Source organism: Poecile atricapillus, chromosome 2, assembly GCF_030490865.1.
Source record: "Poecile atricapillus isolate bPoeAtr1 chromosome 2, bPoeAtr1.hap1, whole genome shotgun sequence".
Lineage (NCBI taxonomy): Eukaryota > Metazoa > Chordata > Aves > Passeriformes > Paridae > Poecile > Poecile atricapillus.
The window spans coordinates 92,661,402-92,679,653 of record NC_081250.1 but is presented as its reverse complement, the minus strand read 5'-3'; the positions used below and the strand labels follow the sequence as shown (position 1 = coordinate 92,679,653).

The 18,252-nt window shown below is 39.4% G+C and overlaps 2 protein-coding genes across 2 annotated transcripts in view; both read right to left on the bottom strand.

Moving 5' to 3' along the window:
• Positions 1–907: 907 nt before the first annotated feature.
• Positions 908–15,841, bottom strand: CAVIN4 (caveolae associated protein 4). Its single transcript, XM_058833338.1, has 2 exons — positions 15,314–15,841; positions 908–3,011 (listed from the first exon to the last, which is right to left on the bottom strand). Exons 1-2 carry the CDS (start codon positions 15,722–15,724, stop codon positions 2,352–2,354), a joined length of 1,071 nt encoding a protein of 356 aa, XP_058689321.1. The 5' UTR covers positions 15,725–15,841; the 3' UTR covers positions 908–2,351.
• Positions 15,842–16,279: 438 nt separating this feature from the next.
• TMEFF1 (transmembrane protein with EGF like and two follistatin like domains 1) overlaps positions 16,280–18,252 on the bottom strand; it is a 112,585-nt gene continuing 110,612 nt past the window's right edge. Inside the window, exon 10 of the mRNA XM_058832216.1 lies at positions 16,280–17,459. Within this exon, the coding sequence (XP_058688199.1) occupies positions 17,375–17,459 (85 nt within the window). The 3' untranslated portion in view covers positions 16,280–17,374. The remainder of the gene's footprint in view (positions 17,460–18,252) is intronic.

Below are 18,252 nucleotides of genomic sequence, written 5' to 3'. Positions count from 1 at the left end.
GTGAAGTTTTCCCCATCCCCTATCTTTATGAGGGGATATGGAGTAATTTAACTTTGAACTCTTGGTTCACGTAAAAGTCAGATCAGTAACAGTGATACAAATTTAAAATAAAAAATGTACATTGAAATACTTTGCACACCTGAAGAATTCACTGCTTGCTATGAAACAAATCATCCTCTGACCAACTGAAGCTAGAAGTATACATTAAAATAATATATATTTGATAGAGGTTATACCTGGTGCTACATCATATGTTCCATGGAAACTGCATCACTTCTTCTCTTTGTCAATCAAAATGAGAAAATTAAACACTATAAGAAGAAAATCTATAGCAAATTACGTTCTAGGCACATAGTGTTCTGCTGTATAAAAATGTAAAGAAAAAGCTTATTTGAACATTAACATTTTCATTTCAATAACTGTTTATCAGTTTAGGAAAATGCCAAATCTTGCAGAATTAAAATGCAGACCATATTACTGAAGAACCATAAAAATCATACAGTATTTCACTGAAGATAGCTATACAGAACTGAAGAACATAACGTGACTTTGCTTCAAAAAGGCTTCTGATCACTGGTAAAGAACACCAAACAAAACCTTCAGTGTATCTGACAAGTAAAATGCTCTTTCCTTTTTGCATGTGATTATAGTAGAGTGGAGATGAACAATTTATTATTGACAGAAATGTGTTCCTTTACCCATCTCCTTCTCTTGCTCTATCCTGCCCTTCCACTCAGTGGAGTTGCTGATCCCAATCTGGCAACACTAATTTGATTTGAAATGCCACTGACATAGTAAAGCATTGACCTTCCCCAACCAGTGTTCTCTAGTTACTATTGCTAGAGCTGTTTCACTTCAAGTGGGATGTACACCAATGTAAATGAAAAAAAACTGGCAGGCAGAATACTTGAAATCAAACTAATTATATTTGAGTGATAGATTAACAATTAGCTGGAAGTTGTCAAACAATGTATTTAGATAACCAAGTTATGCTCTTTTGTTAAAATGAACCCAAGGTATTAAATACAATTATACAGCTTTTGGCAATATTGTACAAGTTTCACACAGATAGTAATGACTAACATTGCTTTAGATAAGTGCTTTAAAGGCAACTCCATTTAAGAATGAAGAGATCAATACAGTCCTGCACCCCATGTCAGCGTAGCAGTCATGTTTACAAACATATCTGATGTCAGGACACTGGCTCCTGAGAGTTGCAAATAAACAGCATTCCATAGTCCAAAGGGTGTCTGTCTCATAATCCCTGAGGCTGTGACTGGTCAATAATGATGATGATAGGAAAAAAAGAATTGGGTTATGGATTGGCCCTGTACATCTGTGACTTTGTAAAATAGATTTTAATTGCAGCAAAGCTCAGAAAAAACACAGAGAGTGGAAAACAAAACAATTCCCTTGTCTGGTCAGTTATGCTCATAAACCCTGTGATCCTCTGTAAAGAATAATAGTTTTCTTAAAGATCTCAAGGAAACTGCAGTTATAATATTTTAATTTTTCTCTCCATTTATCCAGAACTTACGCATTCATTTTATTCCACTTTTACTGCTTCATATCATCTCTTTTCTCACAATCTCATCTTTCCAAAACATAAAAACAGTACCTCTTTCCCTTTTCATCCTGCTATTCCATATTTAATGTGTCTTCTTTTTTATTCTTATTCCATAAATTCACAAAACACATTGCTTACTTACAATGAACCTTCCTATTCCAGAAGTTTGGAGATAACCTGTCATCATTTCAGTTTATATTTTCAAGTAAGAAAGAACACAGTTTACTCAAAACTCTGTAATTCCTGCCACATATTTTCATACTGTGGGTAAAGCAGGAATATGCTCATCCTGCTTTTTCTGTGAGGGCCCTTAAGTGGTAATATTTGTACAGCTAAATGACATTTTCCACAGTTCTTCCTTTTGCTAAGATGAAGTAATAGCTTTGTTATTGTTTTCTGACTAGATGAGTTGATACAAGATAATGGAAATAAATTTTATACTGTTGTACATGAAACGATGAGAGTGATTATGCTGTAAAGTGACTGCTAAATCAATCTTGGAAATGCAGCAGATTCCCATCTCCCTTTGACATTGTGAGTTCCATTTGGGTTAGCGATGACTGTCGGCACACGCCGAGACAGAGGGGGAGCCCCTTCATTCAGTTCACATGGCTTGACTTTTGTCAGGAAGACAACACTACAGACACCGGTGGGGATGGCAGAACAACACCAACAGGGTTTGTGATACAACACAAATTCACACGTTTTTCTAAAGCTGAGTGAGTACATACTGTGTTCTCTCTTGCTCAGTGGGGACAGTATGGTGTGTGTGCTCATTGACTCCTTATATTGGTTGCTTTAGGTCTAGCAAAGGGACGTCATCATCACCTCCTGCTCCTTCTTTTCTTTCCTGCTTAAGGATGACTTCTGGGATAGTCGCCCCTATTTCAGTTGACTGGGAAGCACCTTTTGTTGCGCTATTCTTGTCCTTCTTTACCTTAGTGATCACTTCTGTGTAAGAGATTTCTTCAGTGAAGGGCTCTGCTGCTGGGAGCTCAGAGGCGATGTGTACACTGGCTTCCTGGATCCCCTCCTGACCTTCGGCTCCTGTTCGTTCTTTATTTTTTTTATGGATCTTGAATGTCTCCTTTGTTGGAGCAGCTTGTGAAATGGTTTTCTTGATCCTTATCCCAGATTGTCTCAGTCTCTCTCCTGACTGCCTGATCCTCTCTCTCCTCTCAGGGGTCACTATCCTAGTTTGAAGCCTGTTTACTTTCTTGCCAAAATTTTGTCTCGTCTTTTGGATATTTTCCCTTGAAAATGCCTTTTTGATGTCATCAATGCGCCTCATGCCTGATTTCTTGAACTTGGTTGCTTTGCTTTCTTCAATATAATATTCTTCATCAGAAGACAGATCATCAGGTGGGAAGAAGTCATCCTCTATAGTTTCACCCGCTGTCATCTCTTTGATAACAGAGAGAGATGAAGGACATTCGGTTTCCTCCTGTGAATGAAAGCAGAGAGTCATGTTCCAGCAAGTGTGTTTCAAAAAGATGGTGGTTCAAGCATATTTTTTTTTTGGTTGGCTTGCAATTAATCAGTGCTAACTAAAATATAATACTGTAACAAAGTAAGGTAGGCTTGTACCATGGCACTCAATCTATGCATAACACAAAGGGCAAAAGAAATCTTTGCCAAGTTTTCTAAAAATATTATATGCCTGATTAAAGATTTCTCTACACTGTGGTTCTACCTGACATTAATTAACATTAATTAATGCAATGGTCCTATATGTCTTGGCCTCTAATGGTTTTCAGAGCAGACTTGTCTACGGCTTTTTTTTTTCTTTTCCCCTTGGTTGAGCTTATCTGCTTCTCTGGATCAGTTCTAGGTCCATTATTCCTCACCAATAAAAGCAGAAACTGTAGACAAAAGAGTCTCTTGGGCTTGTATCAGCTCTACACTGTCACACTGTCCAAGCAAATGCCTCAATGATATGAGTAGCTTCAGTCTACTACCATTACAAAGACAATTGAGCAGTTTTGACTGTTTGGAATTAGCAAGCAGCCCAGAAGGGAAATAACCCAAACATATTAATTTACATGTGCTGGCTACACTAGGGGACAAATCACTAAAGCATGGAGATATTATCTGATAAATCCAGTAACACACAATTCATTCAGCACCTGAACAATTGCTGAGGTGAACTTGATTCATTCAATCTGAAAATTTATGATACTCCTGAGCAAGCACCTCTGTGTCCTGTGGTGAGTTTGGTGGCCTGTGTGAGCATGCAGAATTATATATTTATATGACACATCTAATGTGTATCAGCAGCATGCTTGGAAATGGTGACTATCCTAGGTATCTTAGCCCTAGGAATTCATGCAGCTTCTCCAAAGAAAAATTGCTGGAGGCTCAAAGCTCAAAGACATGGAAAACTTCCAAAAACTGTCCACAGTAAACAAAAAATTTACCAAGAATCAGCTAGTGGCTAAGGACATCGGAGAAAAAAAAAAGGGAAAAAGGTTGATGGGAATGAATTATCTGAACAGGGACAATCTCCTAAGAAAGTTGTTTCCCTGATCTGCGTGGACAGTACAAATTTGTGGGTCAGTGTCAGTGAATCACTTCTATCTAGAAGTGCAGTTTATGCAGAGTAGAAAAACTGTAACTTGTAGGAGGGGTGTGAGATGGACAATGCCACCCCCTTCTTTCCTACCAGTGTTTTCCATGCATGTGGCTGTGTTCTTGTCCCAGGAGGAGCAGCCCTTTGGGGTGCAAACAGCTGTCTGACATTTTCCTAAGCTGTTTCCCTTTAGTACTAACTACTGCAGCTGATTTCTGGGGCATGGCAGTGTCAGGACTGTACCCTTAGTATTATCCTAATGTAGACAATAGGAGAGATATTAAAGCTGTGAACCCATGAACAGCAATTAAGGCTAACTGAATATTTTGCTGTGAACTTCTTTCCAGCCAAAAAGATGTCTGTCATTTTTCACAGTGACTCATTAGTAGTGAGTCATGTTATTTTACTGAGTGCTAGCAATACATAAAATAACATACATTGAGCTATTTGACAGATAAAGCCCACTTAAGAGACTCTCATCCTGCCTTGGCTTCAATCAAAACCCTCTAGTAAAATAGTTGTTAATGCTGAGAAAAAATAGGGACAAATTATGTTACATTGATTACAGCAGAATGTTGTTCAACTCATCTGTCAAAATCAGCAGGAACAAAACTACAATGCTTTGCTAATAATCTTCATTAACATGTGCAAATTAACATTAATTATATAAAGACTTCTACATATAAACATAATCTCTTTTTTCCTGAAAATTAACTAAAACACAGCTGGATAGCAATTCCTCAAAGTTTTTAAATTATACCCCATTCCTTCAGCTGAAATGGTAGCAAAAATATTTCCAGAATGAATATTCTGAAATTTCAGTACATACAGAGACGAATAAAATATGGGGAGAGGAATATACATTTCATAGAAAATTATATTTTAAAAGGAGGGAAGGCAGAGACACTATTTTCTCTGCAATATTTGTCTTCCTTTGGAAGAATTTGTCTGTACTTTTTGTCAATTGCCAGATTTTTATTGTATTTACTTTTAGTCTGTTATCTACAGAAGAGACCACTTTAGCTTTCCTAAACACATTAGAATCAAGTTACGAGCAAGAACATGTGAGATGAAGATCTTGTAGATGAGACACAGAGACCAGAGCCGCAGATCCTGAGAAACATTCTCATTCTGCTACAGACTCTCAGCATGAATTTTGCCAAATCTTTGATTTTCTTCTTTTCCTTGGTCTCTGCACACATCTTGCGGAATCAAATGTAGCAAGGCAAAACATTAGTGTGAGTTTCTATCTCCTCTCAAGATTTCTGGATGTTGCTGAAGTGGAAAGTATTAGTGAGCCTGTCTAGCATGTTAGGAAGGTTTGAAAATAAAAATCCAGTGATTTAGGCTCAGTAGGTGAGCTTTTTCATCTGCTTTGTTTCTCTCTCCTGCTCCTAACTCATTTCTTCTTATCGCTAGCTATCTGTCTGTGGGGCAGAGAGAAGAGAGGAGCTCATCCTTCCTAAGGCAGGAACAAGAAGCTTTAGTACCAGGTGGGAAACAGTCAAAGTGTATAGCTACCAGCTCCTTTATAAGCTCACTAAAACCAAAAGGCCAAACACCTACTAATTTCAGCAGCACAGAACAAAGCTCTAAATTGGGTGAGAGCTTTCTCCTTGTCTATAAAGCAGATGGGACTGGGAATAGCAGGACTGGGCAGTCCAATTTTTTAGGGAAGGGTGAGAAGGGAGTTGAGCCATTGATGCTGCTGCTTTCAAGCTTTTTGTTAAAAATCTACTTAAGTATTTTGCTAGGAAGAACTTGTACCCACACCACCACTCATGGGAGGAAAAGGAGGATCTAAAATGAGCACAGGAGATTCTTTCACAATAAAATATTATACCAAGGAGTCAATTATTTTTAACATGGTTTCTTGAGGAGGGAGGCATGCAATCATAGAGGCTGTATATAGATTAATGGATAGGACATGTACTCTGCTTGCCTCATCTACTTTTCAAACGCCAAAGACATGCACAGGTCACAATCAGAAAACAAATCTGTCAAAGCTGAGAATTCTCTTTCCCTTTCATCATTTCTCCTAGAGGGAGCACCTGCAGAGGGTGCTGACACTGGTACTGGTATATTCATTGGCCATAATCTCCTTAAAAGTTATCTACCATGCAACACACTGGAAACAGACTTAGATCTTTCAAGCAGAACAATTTTTTCCTTCTCTTCCAAGAAAAAAGTTGGCAAATCTGTCATGTAAGTGGTTGATTTGGAAGTTGTCTTCAATTTGTACACGAAGTGTAACACACATGATCACATTATGCATCTCCCACCTTCTCACCCTTACATGGTCCCTCCACTAACACAGAAACATTTGGGCATTTTCCACCAATTTGAGAATGGAGCTGGGTGCTGACACAAAGAAATAAGTGCTCTTCTGTGGAGATGGCTGGGTTTTGAGTCATTCTGTCTGTCCCCATCAAGCTGACATCTGTTCCGTGCAAGTACGTCATGGCTCAGGTACCTTGTTTGTAGATTTGAAGGTTGTGAGGGGACAAGGATGCTGAGAAAAGGGGTTGTGTGATATGAATGGGTGTAGGAGGATATAGGGGAGAAAGGAGTCAGACTAGATGGCGTGTTGGAAATCAAAATGTTTTGGAGAAATTCATGGGCCTGGAAGGACATGAAGCCTGATGGGAGAAAGACTTCAGGTTTCGTGGTCACAAAGGAGGGACTGAAAGCATTGGTTGAATGATAAGGGAAAATCCTGGAGACCTTTGCAGGGTAGTTAGATCCACTACTTAAGGAAAAAACCTTAACAGACAAAACTTAAAGGTATAACACCATAACAGAACAATTGCACAATTCAGGAGTGGCTGGTGAAGCTCCTGGCATGGCAAATTTGCTAAGGAAGCATCTTAAACATGTACTTTGTTTTTTTCCTATTTTTTGAGTATTTAACCTCTCAAATATGCCTAGCCAAAGAATTTTGAGTTCTTAAGGGCCTGGCTGAATATGAAGTAAACATATATAAGTTAGCCTCAGCCAGGAGGAGGCCAGCATGGCATTGATTTGAACAGATGGCTCCAGGGCCAGAGAATATTGAAACTTAACAAAGTCTGACTCCATCACTGGCATTTTCACCCCCTGCTCTCATTTCAGTTCCATTCACAATTAAAAAAAATTCAAGGGGACATAGACTGTGTTTTTGAAACCCTCTTTTAGCTCAAACTTTCCATCAGCTGCCAAAATTCTGGCTGCTCAGCACCCATGGGAGGGAACAGTGACCATTTTGTAGGCAATGCAGGCATCTTCCAACCACAAGGAAGGGATCAAAGCAGTAGCATTTTTTCCCATAGGCTATAGTAAAGCATTTATGAGGGCAGGCTAATGCACCTGCTCCTCAGCCACACAAAGGAAAACATGCTGACTTTTCCACCTCACTGAAACCTTAAAACCAGTAGGTAAATAATCTTAAATATGGCAATGCCTCTAATCAACACTATGAGACTCTCAAGGCAGCAATGCTCAGATAATTGAAACCCGCAAGGGAAAAGAGGCTGTTTCAGAATGTGCCTGCTTGATAACCCTGCCTGCACAGTCAGGCTCTCCTCTTCTCTGGGAAGAGAAAGGGTGAAATGGCAGAGCAAATTGTTTAGCAATGTCTCAGGTATTTTGCAGCCGTGGTTTCCTGGCAAAGATCAGGTTGGCTCTAAAAGCAGCCTTCACTTACTGCTGCACTAGGGAGCCAAAGAGGGCTGCTGGAAGAATGTCATGCCTTCAGCAAGGACTGTGAGGCTGGGAAAAGAAAAGAGGGTTGTTGAAAAGATTCCCTCACAACCTTATTAGCTAAATTTCCACTCTTTGAGAGCACAGATGGGATCAATAATTAATAGCAGCAGTACTTTTATTTTCCTTAAGAAAATGTGTGGTTTTCATTTAGAGTTCACTTGATTTGCTAAGCGAAGCATCAACATAATGTCACTGTAAAACAACACTTAAGCTTATTTAAGTATGTGAACATTTTAAATGATAGTTTCAGACATAATTTTATTATGTCATTTGAATAGAAAAAATAAAGTAATATTTTAATGAATGTAGCCAATTCAAGAGCTTTACATCCCTTGTCCTTTCCTGTTTTTTGGTATATGTATTCAAAGCTTTGTTTTTCAGAACTCAGATTGGGGTTCCAAAATTGGCAGAGAGAAAAAAAGGTAATACACTGTATTACACATAGACATTTACAAGCAATGTTACAAACTGGTTTTGTGTTCTCTTTCCAAATAGCTTGAAAACTCTAAACAGCTTCAATAAATGTAGCAGTTATCAGCTCTCAACTATTACCTAATTTCAATCAACACTTTAGCAGAACAAGGATTTTAAAATTAAAAAAAAATAAACCTCAGAAAATCAGAATGACCAAATAAATAATTCATTTTAATATATCTAAAATAAGACACACACACACACACACACACACACACACACACACACATATAAATATGTATTGTATATATAAAATCAAGACTCAAAATGAGTCCTAAAGAAACTGCTCACAGCATAAGAAGGGAGGAGAGACTGATGAAATAACTTGGAGTCATTGTGTTGCACAGGGAAAAGGTCACAGCAAATGATCTTTCAGCCTTGGGGTGTATGACATGGAAAGTGCAGGTGATGATTAACATAAGCACAGATGGGACTCACTGGTGATCACCTGACAATTCTGAAGCAGGGCACAAAGCAGCAAAATGGTCAAAGGCTATCCAGTGCCTGCTCTGGCACTGCTGCTGTGCCTATGACAACTGGTGATGCAAGTGATGGGCAGCTTATGGGCAGGAAACTGCACTGCCACAATGTTTTAAACAAATCTTAGAAATTCGCATGTTGGATGAATGATTTGTTATTCAGACTGGTAGCCAAGGTAAATAAGGAAAAAATCTCCTTGAAATTGTGCTCTAAATCTACAAGAAACCACTGATGAATAACCAATTACAAATCATCCAGTACTTTTACTTGTATTCAAACAGTTAAGAGTGAAGCTTTATAAATCTCAAGTGATCCCCTCATTTCTTCTGCAAATATGTCATTTCAGAATCTCTGACAGCAGGCCAAAAAACCACTCAGATGAGAGAGAAACAGGATTATTTTAAAAGGCCACCTAAGAAATTTTATCAGGTAAACACTTCAGCATATAAGACTTTATGGCTAAGTGCTGTTGCTGCACTGTATTTTTACACAATGGAAAACCAGCCTGGTCAGAACAGTCAACTCCCCTAATTTCTCTTTTTTTGAAGCTTACTACACATTCCTTTTATTAAAATTCTGACAGAAATTCATTAATTCAACCACCAGCATCCAATGACTACAAAGGAACTCATTCTCCCATAATCGTTGTCTGTGGCTTGCAGCAGTCAATGAGCAGCCAGCTCCCAGATACACCACATCAGTGGAGAAGCCCTTGGCTCCAGGCTACCACATGCTGCATAAAAAGGATGACTGCAGCTTCAGGGGAAAACAAAAGCTTCACACTTTCTCTGCTCTGCTATTGCTTTATGGAACTAAACCAGGGAATAAGTCTGCAGGTCAGTTTGCAGGCTTGCAATCAAACTGGTGAAATTTCTCATTTCCAAGTTTTCTGGAAGCCCCTTGTAAGTGAAGGGGGGAAAATATCATAAGGTGTGATAAGACAAAAAAATATATTTGGTAATGTTTTGATTAATTCATTCTTCCATCACATGGTGACTGCTCCTACAAGTCAGCTAGAGCAGGGAAGAGTTCTCAAGTACAAGTGAAAGCCAGTTACCAGGAGCTGCTGAACTGGTCTGCCCAAGCAGATGTGTCTCCATATGAACTCATTTCTGGACAATGTTTTAACTACACGGGGAAAGCGTATTCTTGTACTGTAGCAACGGTATCCAGAAGCAGATGTCCACAGCAGGTTGGGAGAATCAGGTTCCACACACTTCTCTCTGCTTACTTGAAAGGAGTATACAGGCCAAATGTACAAACATCTGTGTTACTGATGTCTAATTAATGCCTGGCAAAAAGAGTCCTGTCCCAGATCCTAAATTTCCTGTTTGTGACTTCACATATCTGTTCCTGTGCTGTTTTGATCAACACAGGATTGTTTATTCGTGTACTAAAGGAATAATTGCAAGGTTCAGCTATCTTCCATAGTGTTGAAAATATAAATCCCACCTGCATGTCCCCAGTCAAGTCCATTCCCAAATCTGTGCCTCAGGAATGTAGAGTTTTTCTGAACAGCTAGATTTGATAATCTCAAGAGGTCTTTTCCAAGCTAAGTGATTCTATGATTCCATTCTAAGATATGCACGTGCCCACAGCAGCCAGCCACAGGTCCTGGTGACAATTCTGAGCAGCCTCTATGACCACAGAAAAGAGGCACAAACACAGGAGGCTCATGTTGTAACTGCACTCCTCTGCTGACTTGCAAGGCAACCCCAAGGGAAGCCCTGAACAGCTGCATCCAGTGCAAATGTAAACTAAGATCAGCTGTTTCCTCCACTCAGTGCTAATAGTTGGAGAAAAATCAATGGCAGCTCTGACGACAGCCAGTCCCCCTATGAGGATCATCCCAAAGGAATGGGTCTGGGGGCACCAGATCCAAAGATACTGAGTCCAGTTTGTAATCTGGTATGAAAAAAGTCCTGTGAAATATGCTAGCTATTTCATTTTAGGAACACAGAAACAGCCCAACATCTAGGTTGTTTTATTATTGTTTTTAAATTTTCCTTTCTCCTCATTCCTTGCAAACACGTCACTAGAAACACAGCTTTTCTTTAGCTGACTGATAGCTTCTCCATGAGTGGCTGCTGCACAGCACAGGGCCAGCTCTGCACTTTGAACTGGAGCACTGGGCTTGACAGTCCAAACCAAGGGCTCTCATGGCACTCTCTGACACAATCATTGGGTTTGTTTTATTCTCTGTATTCTCAGCAAGGCAATTACCTATCCCAGCTGTAAAAATATTTATAAGGTTTCTGCCACAAGACTCCAACAAAGGCCCTGTGTGACTGGGCTGCTGAGACCAGTGTTCTGCTGTCGGAGGTAGTCAGTTAATTCACACCATTTTTTTCCCCATTAAGTTTTCAGGCTATACTTAAATAAAAATTTAGGTTTCTTCTCTTCCCGTGAGTTCTAGAAGGCAGTTTTGTCCAGACCCTGTCATCTCCAGGACTGGTGATATCCATTTATAGTTTCAGATCTAAAATTCAGAGCTAAAATTACAGGAATTAGCGCCATGTTCACTAAAATTAACATTATTCCAGCTGTAAAAGTAATTTGGTTTCTTGTCTATATTTTTTTCTATGAACTGACAGCGTCTAATTTTGAGCACATTTTATTAATATCACACCTTTTCTGCACCAAGATTTTCAAGGAAGATATTACACAGTTGAAAAAGACAGCCTTAGAAACACACTTTCAGAAACCAATTGCAAGCTTTACTTCACATTTCAACACAATGCACTGCCACCTGTTGTTTTTCCAGATTATCTGTTATGAGATAAGATACCAGGTACATAAATATGAGAAAGAATAAGACCTCCCATGTTTCTGCAAAAGAGAAAAATGAGCAAATATGAGCCATCTAGCTCAGGCTGCTCTGGGTGAGTTATTTAACTCCATGTTACTAAGGATTTTGCTCTGCAGGGCCATTTTTGAGCCTGCCATTCTTATGCCCAAATGGCACCAAATTAATGGCAAACTCCTGAGTTCCTGACATCCTGATTTCTACTGCCACTTCAGATGAAGTTGTTTATACCTCAGATTTTCCATCTTTATTGGGATTATTATCCCTGTCTTGATCTCACCATTCTTACTGTCCTAGTCATCATAACCACAGAATGTCAGTGGGTAAGAGAAGACGCATTTTAACTTATTTTTGCATAACACCAGTGGTATACGCAAGGTCACTTCCGTGAGCCTCTCCCAGGCTCAGTGGAGCAACCACAGGGCAAACAAACCTGTTGTAACCCTACAGTGTCGGTCAGTCAAGCCATAATCTTACTTGGTTTATGCCAAGTCTACTAATTTTAAATGTCAGACAGCAGTGAGTGAAACAAATGCACATATCCCTTCATAGGAAGTAGTTACTCATTTATGGTGCTTACGTGAAGTAATAATAGACAAAAGCCCAGTAACTGTAACATGGACTTTCTGGTGCCTGAACAGTTTCATTTAAATAGGGACTTGCAGAAAATGCAGAAAAGCACCTGAAACAAGTTCATTCAGGGTGAAAAATAAAAATCCCCTTTAATTTCTGAATAATTTAGTCAGAATGATTTAAACTGTTAAATGCTCTTTGACTTCAGAGAAATGATAGCTCTTACAGCTGGTTATTCAGACTAACCTGAACAGAAATGAGCAGTGACCCGTACAACCTACAACATCCTTTTTATTCCCTGCTATAGTCTCAGGGCACATAGCACTCCAGGGTCAAAGGCTTCACTAAGTCTGAAGTCTGAAGTAATCTGGCATTTTTAATCATGCAGTCAGCCTAGGGAGGAGAGCTGCCTGCTACCAAATCTTTTCCTCAACCACATGGCCTTCTAAAAATGAATGCTCTCAATTCCCTGATCATTCTGCTCAAGGATGATCACTTTGTCTTTTTTTAATGTGAGGATATCACCAACTCCTTTCATCATTGCTGATATCTCTTGGGACAATCTCCTTCAGTCAATGATCCTTTTCAACCTGCCTACTCCCTCCATCAATGATAAGATCAAAGCTATCCACTTGAAAGAAAATCTTTAGTATTTAATTGGTGTTTCCTTTTTCTTCATAGCTGATGCTCTGGCAAAAGTTAAAACTAAAACCCACATGTGCTCACCCGCGTAAGGATTCCATGCCAGCAGCACATGGGTCATTGGCCCCATCACAATGTTCCAAACAGTTCATTAGAAAAAAAACCTCACTAGAGAAGAGCCGTCAATCACAGCCACAGAGTAAACAACCTGGTTATATCCATTTGTAACGTATAGCACAGGGAGTACGCTGTTTCCGTAGCTAATAACAGACTCCCACTCATCCTAGCCAAGCTCCGGTCATTCAGGTCTTGGCACTGCAGCACTGTGCCTACCCTGGTGTAAATCAGCAGTGTGAAAATCACTGCACTTGTGTGAAAGAGACTCTCATAAAGGTACCTGTGCCTTGAAGTTACAGTGCACTCTTGCCTACCTCGAGCATTCCAGGTTTCATGCAGTGCTGCAGTTATCCCTCTCCAGAAAAGTGATAAATGGTGGATCCTAGAGGGATCCACATATCTGCCTTTCCTCTGTGCAAGGGGGAAAATGTTCAATCTACCTTACAAAAGGGATGGAAGTTAAGGAGGGAGTCATTCATATTCTCACTGACAGTTCTAAGCCACTGTAGGCAGAGGAAGCCAGAAAGACAACAAAAAATGCTGTTTCCCTTCCTGAAAAGAACCACCTAAGAATTAAAGACACAGAACAGGGTGCAGGCCATTCTTGTCCAGCAAAACCGGCAGAGAGACCATAAACTTCTACTGAAGGTGATTCTTAGAGAAAGCACACATTGTGAGAGCCACCTTTTGTATGAAATACCTGAAAATATCAATGTCTGCTCTTTGCATCTGCATGTAAATCAATTTTGAACATATTTTACTATATTTTTAAATAAACAACAGCTCATATCTTGCTAGCAGAAAAATTTACAACATGCAATGAATACTGTTTTAAGAACAAATATTTTCAAAACATTGATTCTGCTGCAGTCGTTAAAGTGAAGGCCCATCAATGAAACGGCATTATGCCATTAACCAGGGAAGTCACAAAGTAGTATTTATTACCTTTAGCTGGGAAATTATTTGCAAGCAAAAAGTGAAAGTGCCTGTTTTCTATTCCATGATGATGATGCAGGTTGCAATAACGGTAATAATAGAACAGATTGGGTATGTATTTTCTACTAAACAACCATAGTAAGTCATTCAGTCAGAAAATCTGGGAGGCTCAATTTGGCTGTATATGGTACTAACATAACATTAAAGAGGTAATATTCCCTACCTTCAGCTTTTCCCCTTTTTTCAGCTATTTTTTTCCAGTAGTGGAAAATGAACTGTTTAAGAAAGCTGGGTTAAAAAGAAGCATTTGTCAGCTGTACACGGTAGTGAATAAACTCAGTGAAACACACAGCTCCATTCATTGCAAATGATGTTATTTATGTACAAACAGATGCAAGACCAGGGTGTAAAGCTGAGTGATGGGGGTGCATTGTGCTACTCGTGACGGGTGGTATTTTCAAGAACACCTAATGAGGAATAGAACTCGCTCGAAAGAAGCTTTGGTGACTTGCTGATAAAAAAGGAGCAACAATGCTCCTGGTGAAAGATAAAACACTCTCTACTGACCTGGGAAGCTGGGAAGTTCCAGCAAAGGCAGGATCAGACCATTAAACAAATGTGTTTCACAGCCCTCATTGACAAGACCCCAGAACTGTCTGCACTGTTTGTATGGGTGCAAGTGAGGCCTTGCTGTTTCATGAAACTTCTCTTCAAATGCAAGTATTTTAAAGTACAATGGACATCCTAGAATAAGGTCAGAGAAAGAAACCATATGATTTCCTTGCCTGCTGTGAAGGAACAGTGCTATGTTAAACCATTTCCAAGATAGAGCATGCAAATACTCATTTGTTACCATGAAGGGTTTGTGGGTCTGAGCTTTAGCTTGTACATATGCTGCTATACAGTGAGACAATCAAAAAACTCCCAGTTTGTCAGCAGTAGGAAAGCATGGGCATATGCTGCAAGTTAAACAAGCCATGTTTTGAAATTAGTGTTAGAAGAAAGTCTGTGTTTCAGAGAGCCTGAAAACACTTTTGCTATTTGCACTTCTACCTAATACGGTGAAAAAAATAACAGAGATGAATGTCAGGCATGGTTTGTATGACAAGATTTACAGGGCCTGCCTCATATTACCTTTCAGAGAGGCAGCAAATAGTCCTTGCTGATCTGCAGTTAATCTTACACGACTGGCTCAGAAGCCTACCCACACTAATAATAGACTCTGTGTGCTGCTGCCAGTAGGTTCATGCTGAAAGGCATTGGGGAGCACAGATCAGTGTTAAAAAAAGCATAAAATAACTAATAAGTTGGACAGACTGCACCTTTTGCTTTGTTAACCAGCACCTACCAGAAGTCACCAAGGAGGTGGCAAAGTGACAGTACCACAAGAAATTAGGTTCATGGTTACCTGATAGATCACGACCCGGAATTTGTTTTTTCTCAGCATCTCCTCTTGTTTTGCTTCCACCTTCCGCACGCTGGTGCTCTGCCTCTCCACGCGCGCCCGCACCTCCTTCATGGTGGAGCTGACTTTGCGGGTTTTCGCCAGTAACTTGTTCACCGTGAAGCCTGTATTGCCATGAGCCTGGGCAAGCTTTAAAATATCAATCTGGATGGTCTTGATGGCATTTTCCATCTCTCTATGCTTCTCCTCTATCCTTTTCTGGCTCGCCTGCACGCTGTCAACAATGTTGGCCACTTTGTCGAGGACTGTCACAATTGTGTAAGCTGCATCTTGCTCCTCTTCCTCCTCGATGACGCTGGAGAGGCGATTTTGGTGTGTTTTGTCAGCCTCCGAGGTGATTTCACGGCGATCCATTTTGCCTGCCTTCAGCCAGGTTGGAGGGAGGCGAAGTTTCGGTGATCCTGCCAGAACGATTCTGGCGCTATTGCAGGGAGCCAGGGCGACAGCTGGCTCCGGCGATGCTCAAAGTAGGGCGTGAAACGCCACTCCTGGAGCTTGGTCAAATACTTCTGACTACAAAATATCCACACATGATTGCTCAGATACTTTCAGCAACATGAAACCCCTAAAATTAGGGAGCAATATCTGGAAAGGAACATACGTTTAAAGGGTCACGCTTCTGTACCGATGAAGTTATTAGTGTTAATCCAGGAAAGTTAAGTAACTGCTAATTAAGCAAACTTGCATATTTTTAAAGATCTACTTTTGTTTTCATGTTGCTGGAGTGCTTTCCTCTGAGGGAATTCAAAAAGTGGTCAGGAAAATTAGCACGGTTGTTTCTTTTCCAGCAAAACAACTTCAGGTCTTCAACGTACTGCAATTACCCCGTGGGGTAACAAATAAACACACTAAACCAGAGGCAATATAGTGAAAACGTTGTATTGTGACATGCTTTTCCAGTTCAAAATGTTGAAAGCATTTTTTTTTTATTGAACAAATTATTAAATCCTACATGCAAAATTCTGAAAGCCTACACTACATGTTAAAACAGCCGAACACATCCTATTCACACTTTATCTTGGGATCTTTCAAACAACAACTAACAGTCTATTAATATAACTATGACCAGCAGACTAATTTGGATGGACTTCTTTAGCTCTTGAAAATACTCTGTACAAGAGCACTAGTAATTAATTCATTTTTATTTCTTTTTTATTTTAATCACAAACACTGTACAATCTGTATTGTAGGTGTTAAAACATGTATTTTCTTTAAAAAAGTTTAAGAAGTATTAAAACAGTTTTAACAGTGATAAAGTAGGCTTTATTCCAATTATTTGTGTTCAATTATTTAACACCAATTTTTACAATACCTAAAACTACTAAGACCTACTTCTTTTGGACCTGTGCCATCTGTTCTGCCAGGTAACTTCCCAAATTATGAAATTTATAATTTTTGTCTTTAAAAATAAATTGTTGGAATTATTTATGAAGATGGCAGTGCTTAGACCCAGCCCACACATTTTATAAATATGTTACAACTACACACAGCACACAGCTTCACAGTTCATGCGATAGGCAGTGTCTAAAAAATCAGTTACTAACTTCCAAAAACATTTAAATATCTACGGTATTTAAACACAGTGTTTTCTAGTTCCTCATAAGAAAAGTAAGCTGTAAACATTTTTACCTTTAGTTCATGCCTTGTTTGTTAGGTAATGTGGACTTATTTTGTTGGTTTGTTGGGTTTTCTTTTAAGTCTACAACCATTGTTGGAATAAATCTGTGTTCCCAAAAATATTACATTCCATGGATAAAGCACAAGTCTATTATATAACCATGTGATACAGATACAGAAAATGAACTACTGTATTCAAAAACATAAAAGTAAAGATACTAAAACAGTCCATAGCTGTTAGAGCTGATGCTTTCAGAATACAGACCAACATTGTTACACTAAAAATGTTCAAAAATAAGGCCTCTGAAATAAATATTTTCATTCTTTAAAAAAAGATATAATAAAAATGTACATCACATGGTCAATGTAGGTATAAAAAGCACTAAGTTAAACCATTCTGGATGATGTATCTGAAGTAAAATGGCCTAGGTTTTGCTTCTGCCGACGTCCTCTATTGTTTTTAGGGCATTTTCTGTTAACAAAAAAAAAAAAAAGAGAGAAATAAGAAAGGAGGGCTGATTTTATATATGCCACATATAATTAAGCCTAGCAATCATGCATTGACTTAATTTTCTGTACTTAATGATAGCAAGGAGTCTATGATCTGTGCTGACAAGTGGGACACTCCTGTTATTCAGTACTGGACTCTGACCTGGGAATGTCTGTAGGACCCCAGAACATTCAGAAGGGAGCCCTGCTTGACCCCAAGACTGAAACTAGCAAGGTGCTACATCCCTCAGCCTTGATCCAGCAAACACCTTCCATGGGAAATGATTGAATTAGATGTACTTTATACATATTTCATATTTAAAACCCAGTGGATGGTGAGACTGGATCAATCAGCCTTTTGAAGTGCTGGACCTCCAGGTGCCTTGCTGCTCACAGCAGCCCATGAGACAGAGCCCACTGAGGTCTCTCTGTGGCGTGACTCCAGTGATCCCTTTCTTGGGGCCAAACACACAACTAAAAGGATTCAGAAAACCCAACAATCCTGAATGGAGTGACTCTTACTCAGCCAGACAATGAATGATGGAACAGTCCTGCTGGGATGTGAGAGACTAAGAGCAGGGGAATGGTCATATAGAGGCTGAAAGAGGAGCTGAACCATAGCCTTCCACACCCCTGCTTTGGTCAGCAGGATGTTGACTGAAAAAGGAAATGACATCAATTGCATGAGCCAAGTAACTCTTTTACATGTGCAGGAGGTGTTTTATACATGTGCTAGTGTCTGTTAAGTGGAACTTTATAAGGGATACAGGGAAAAA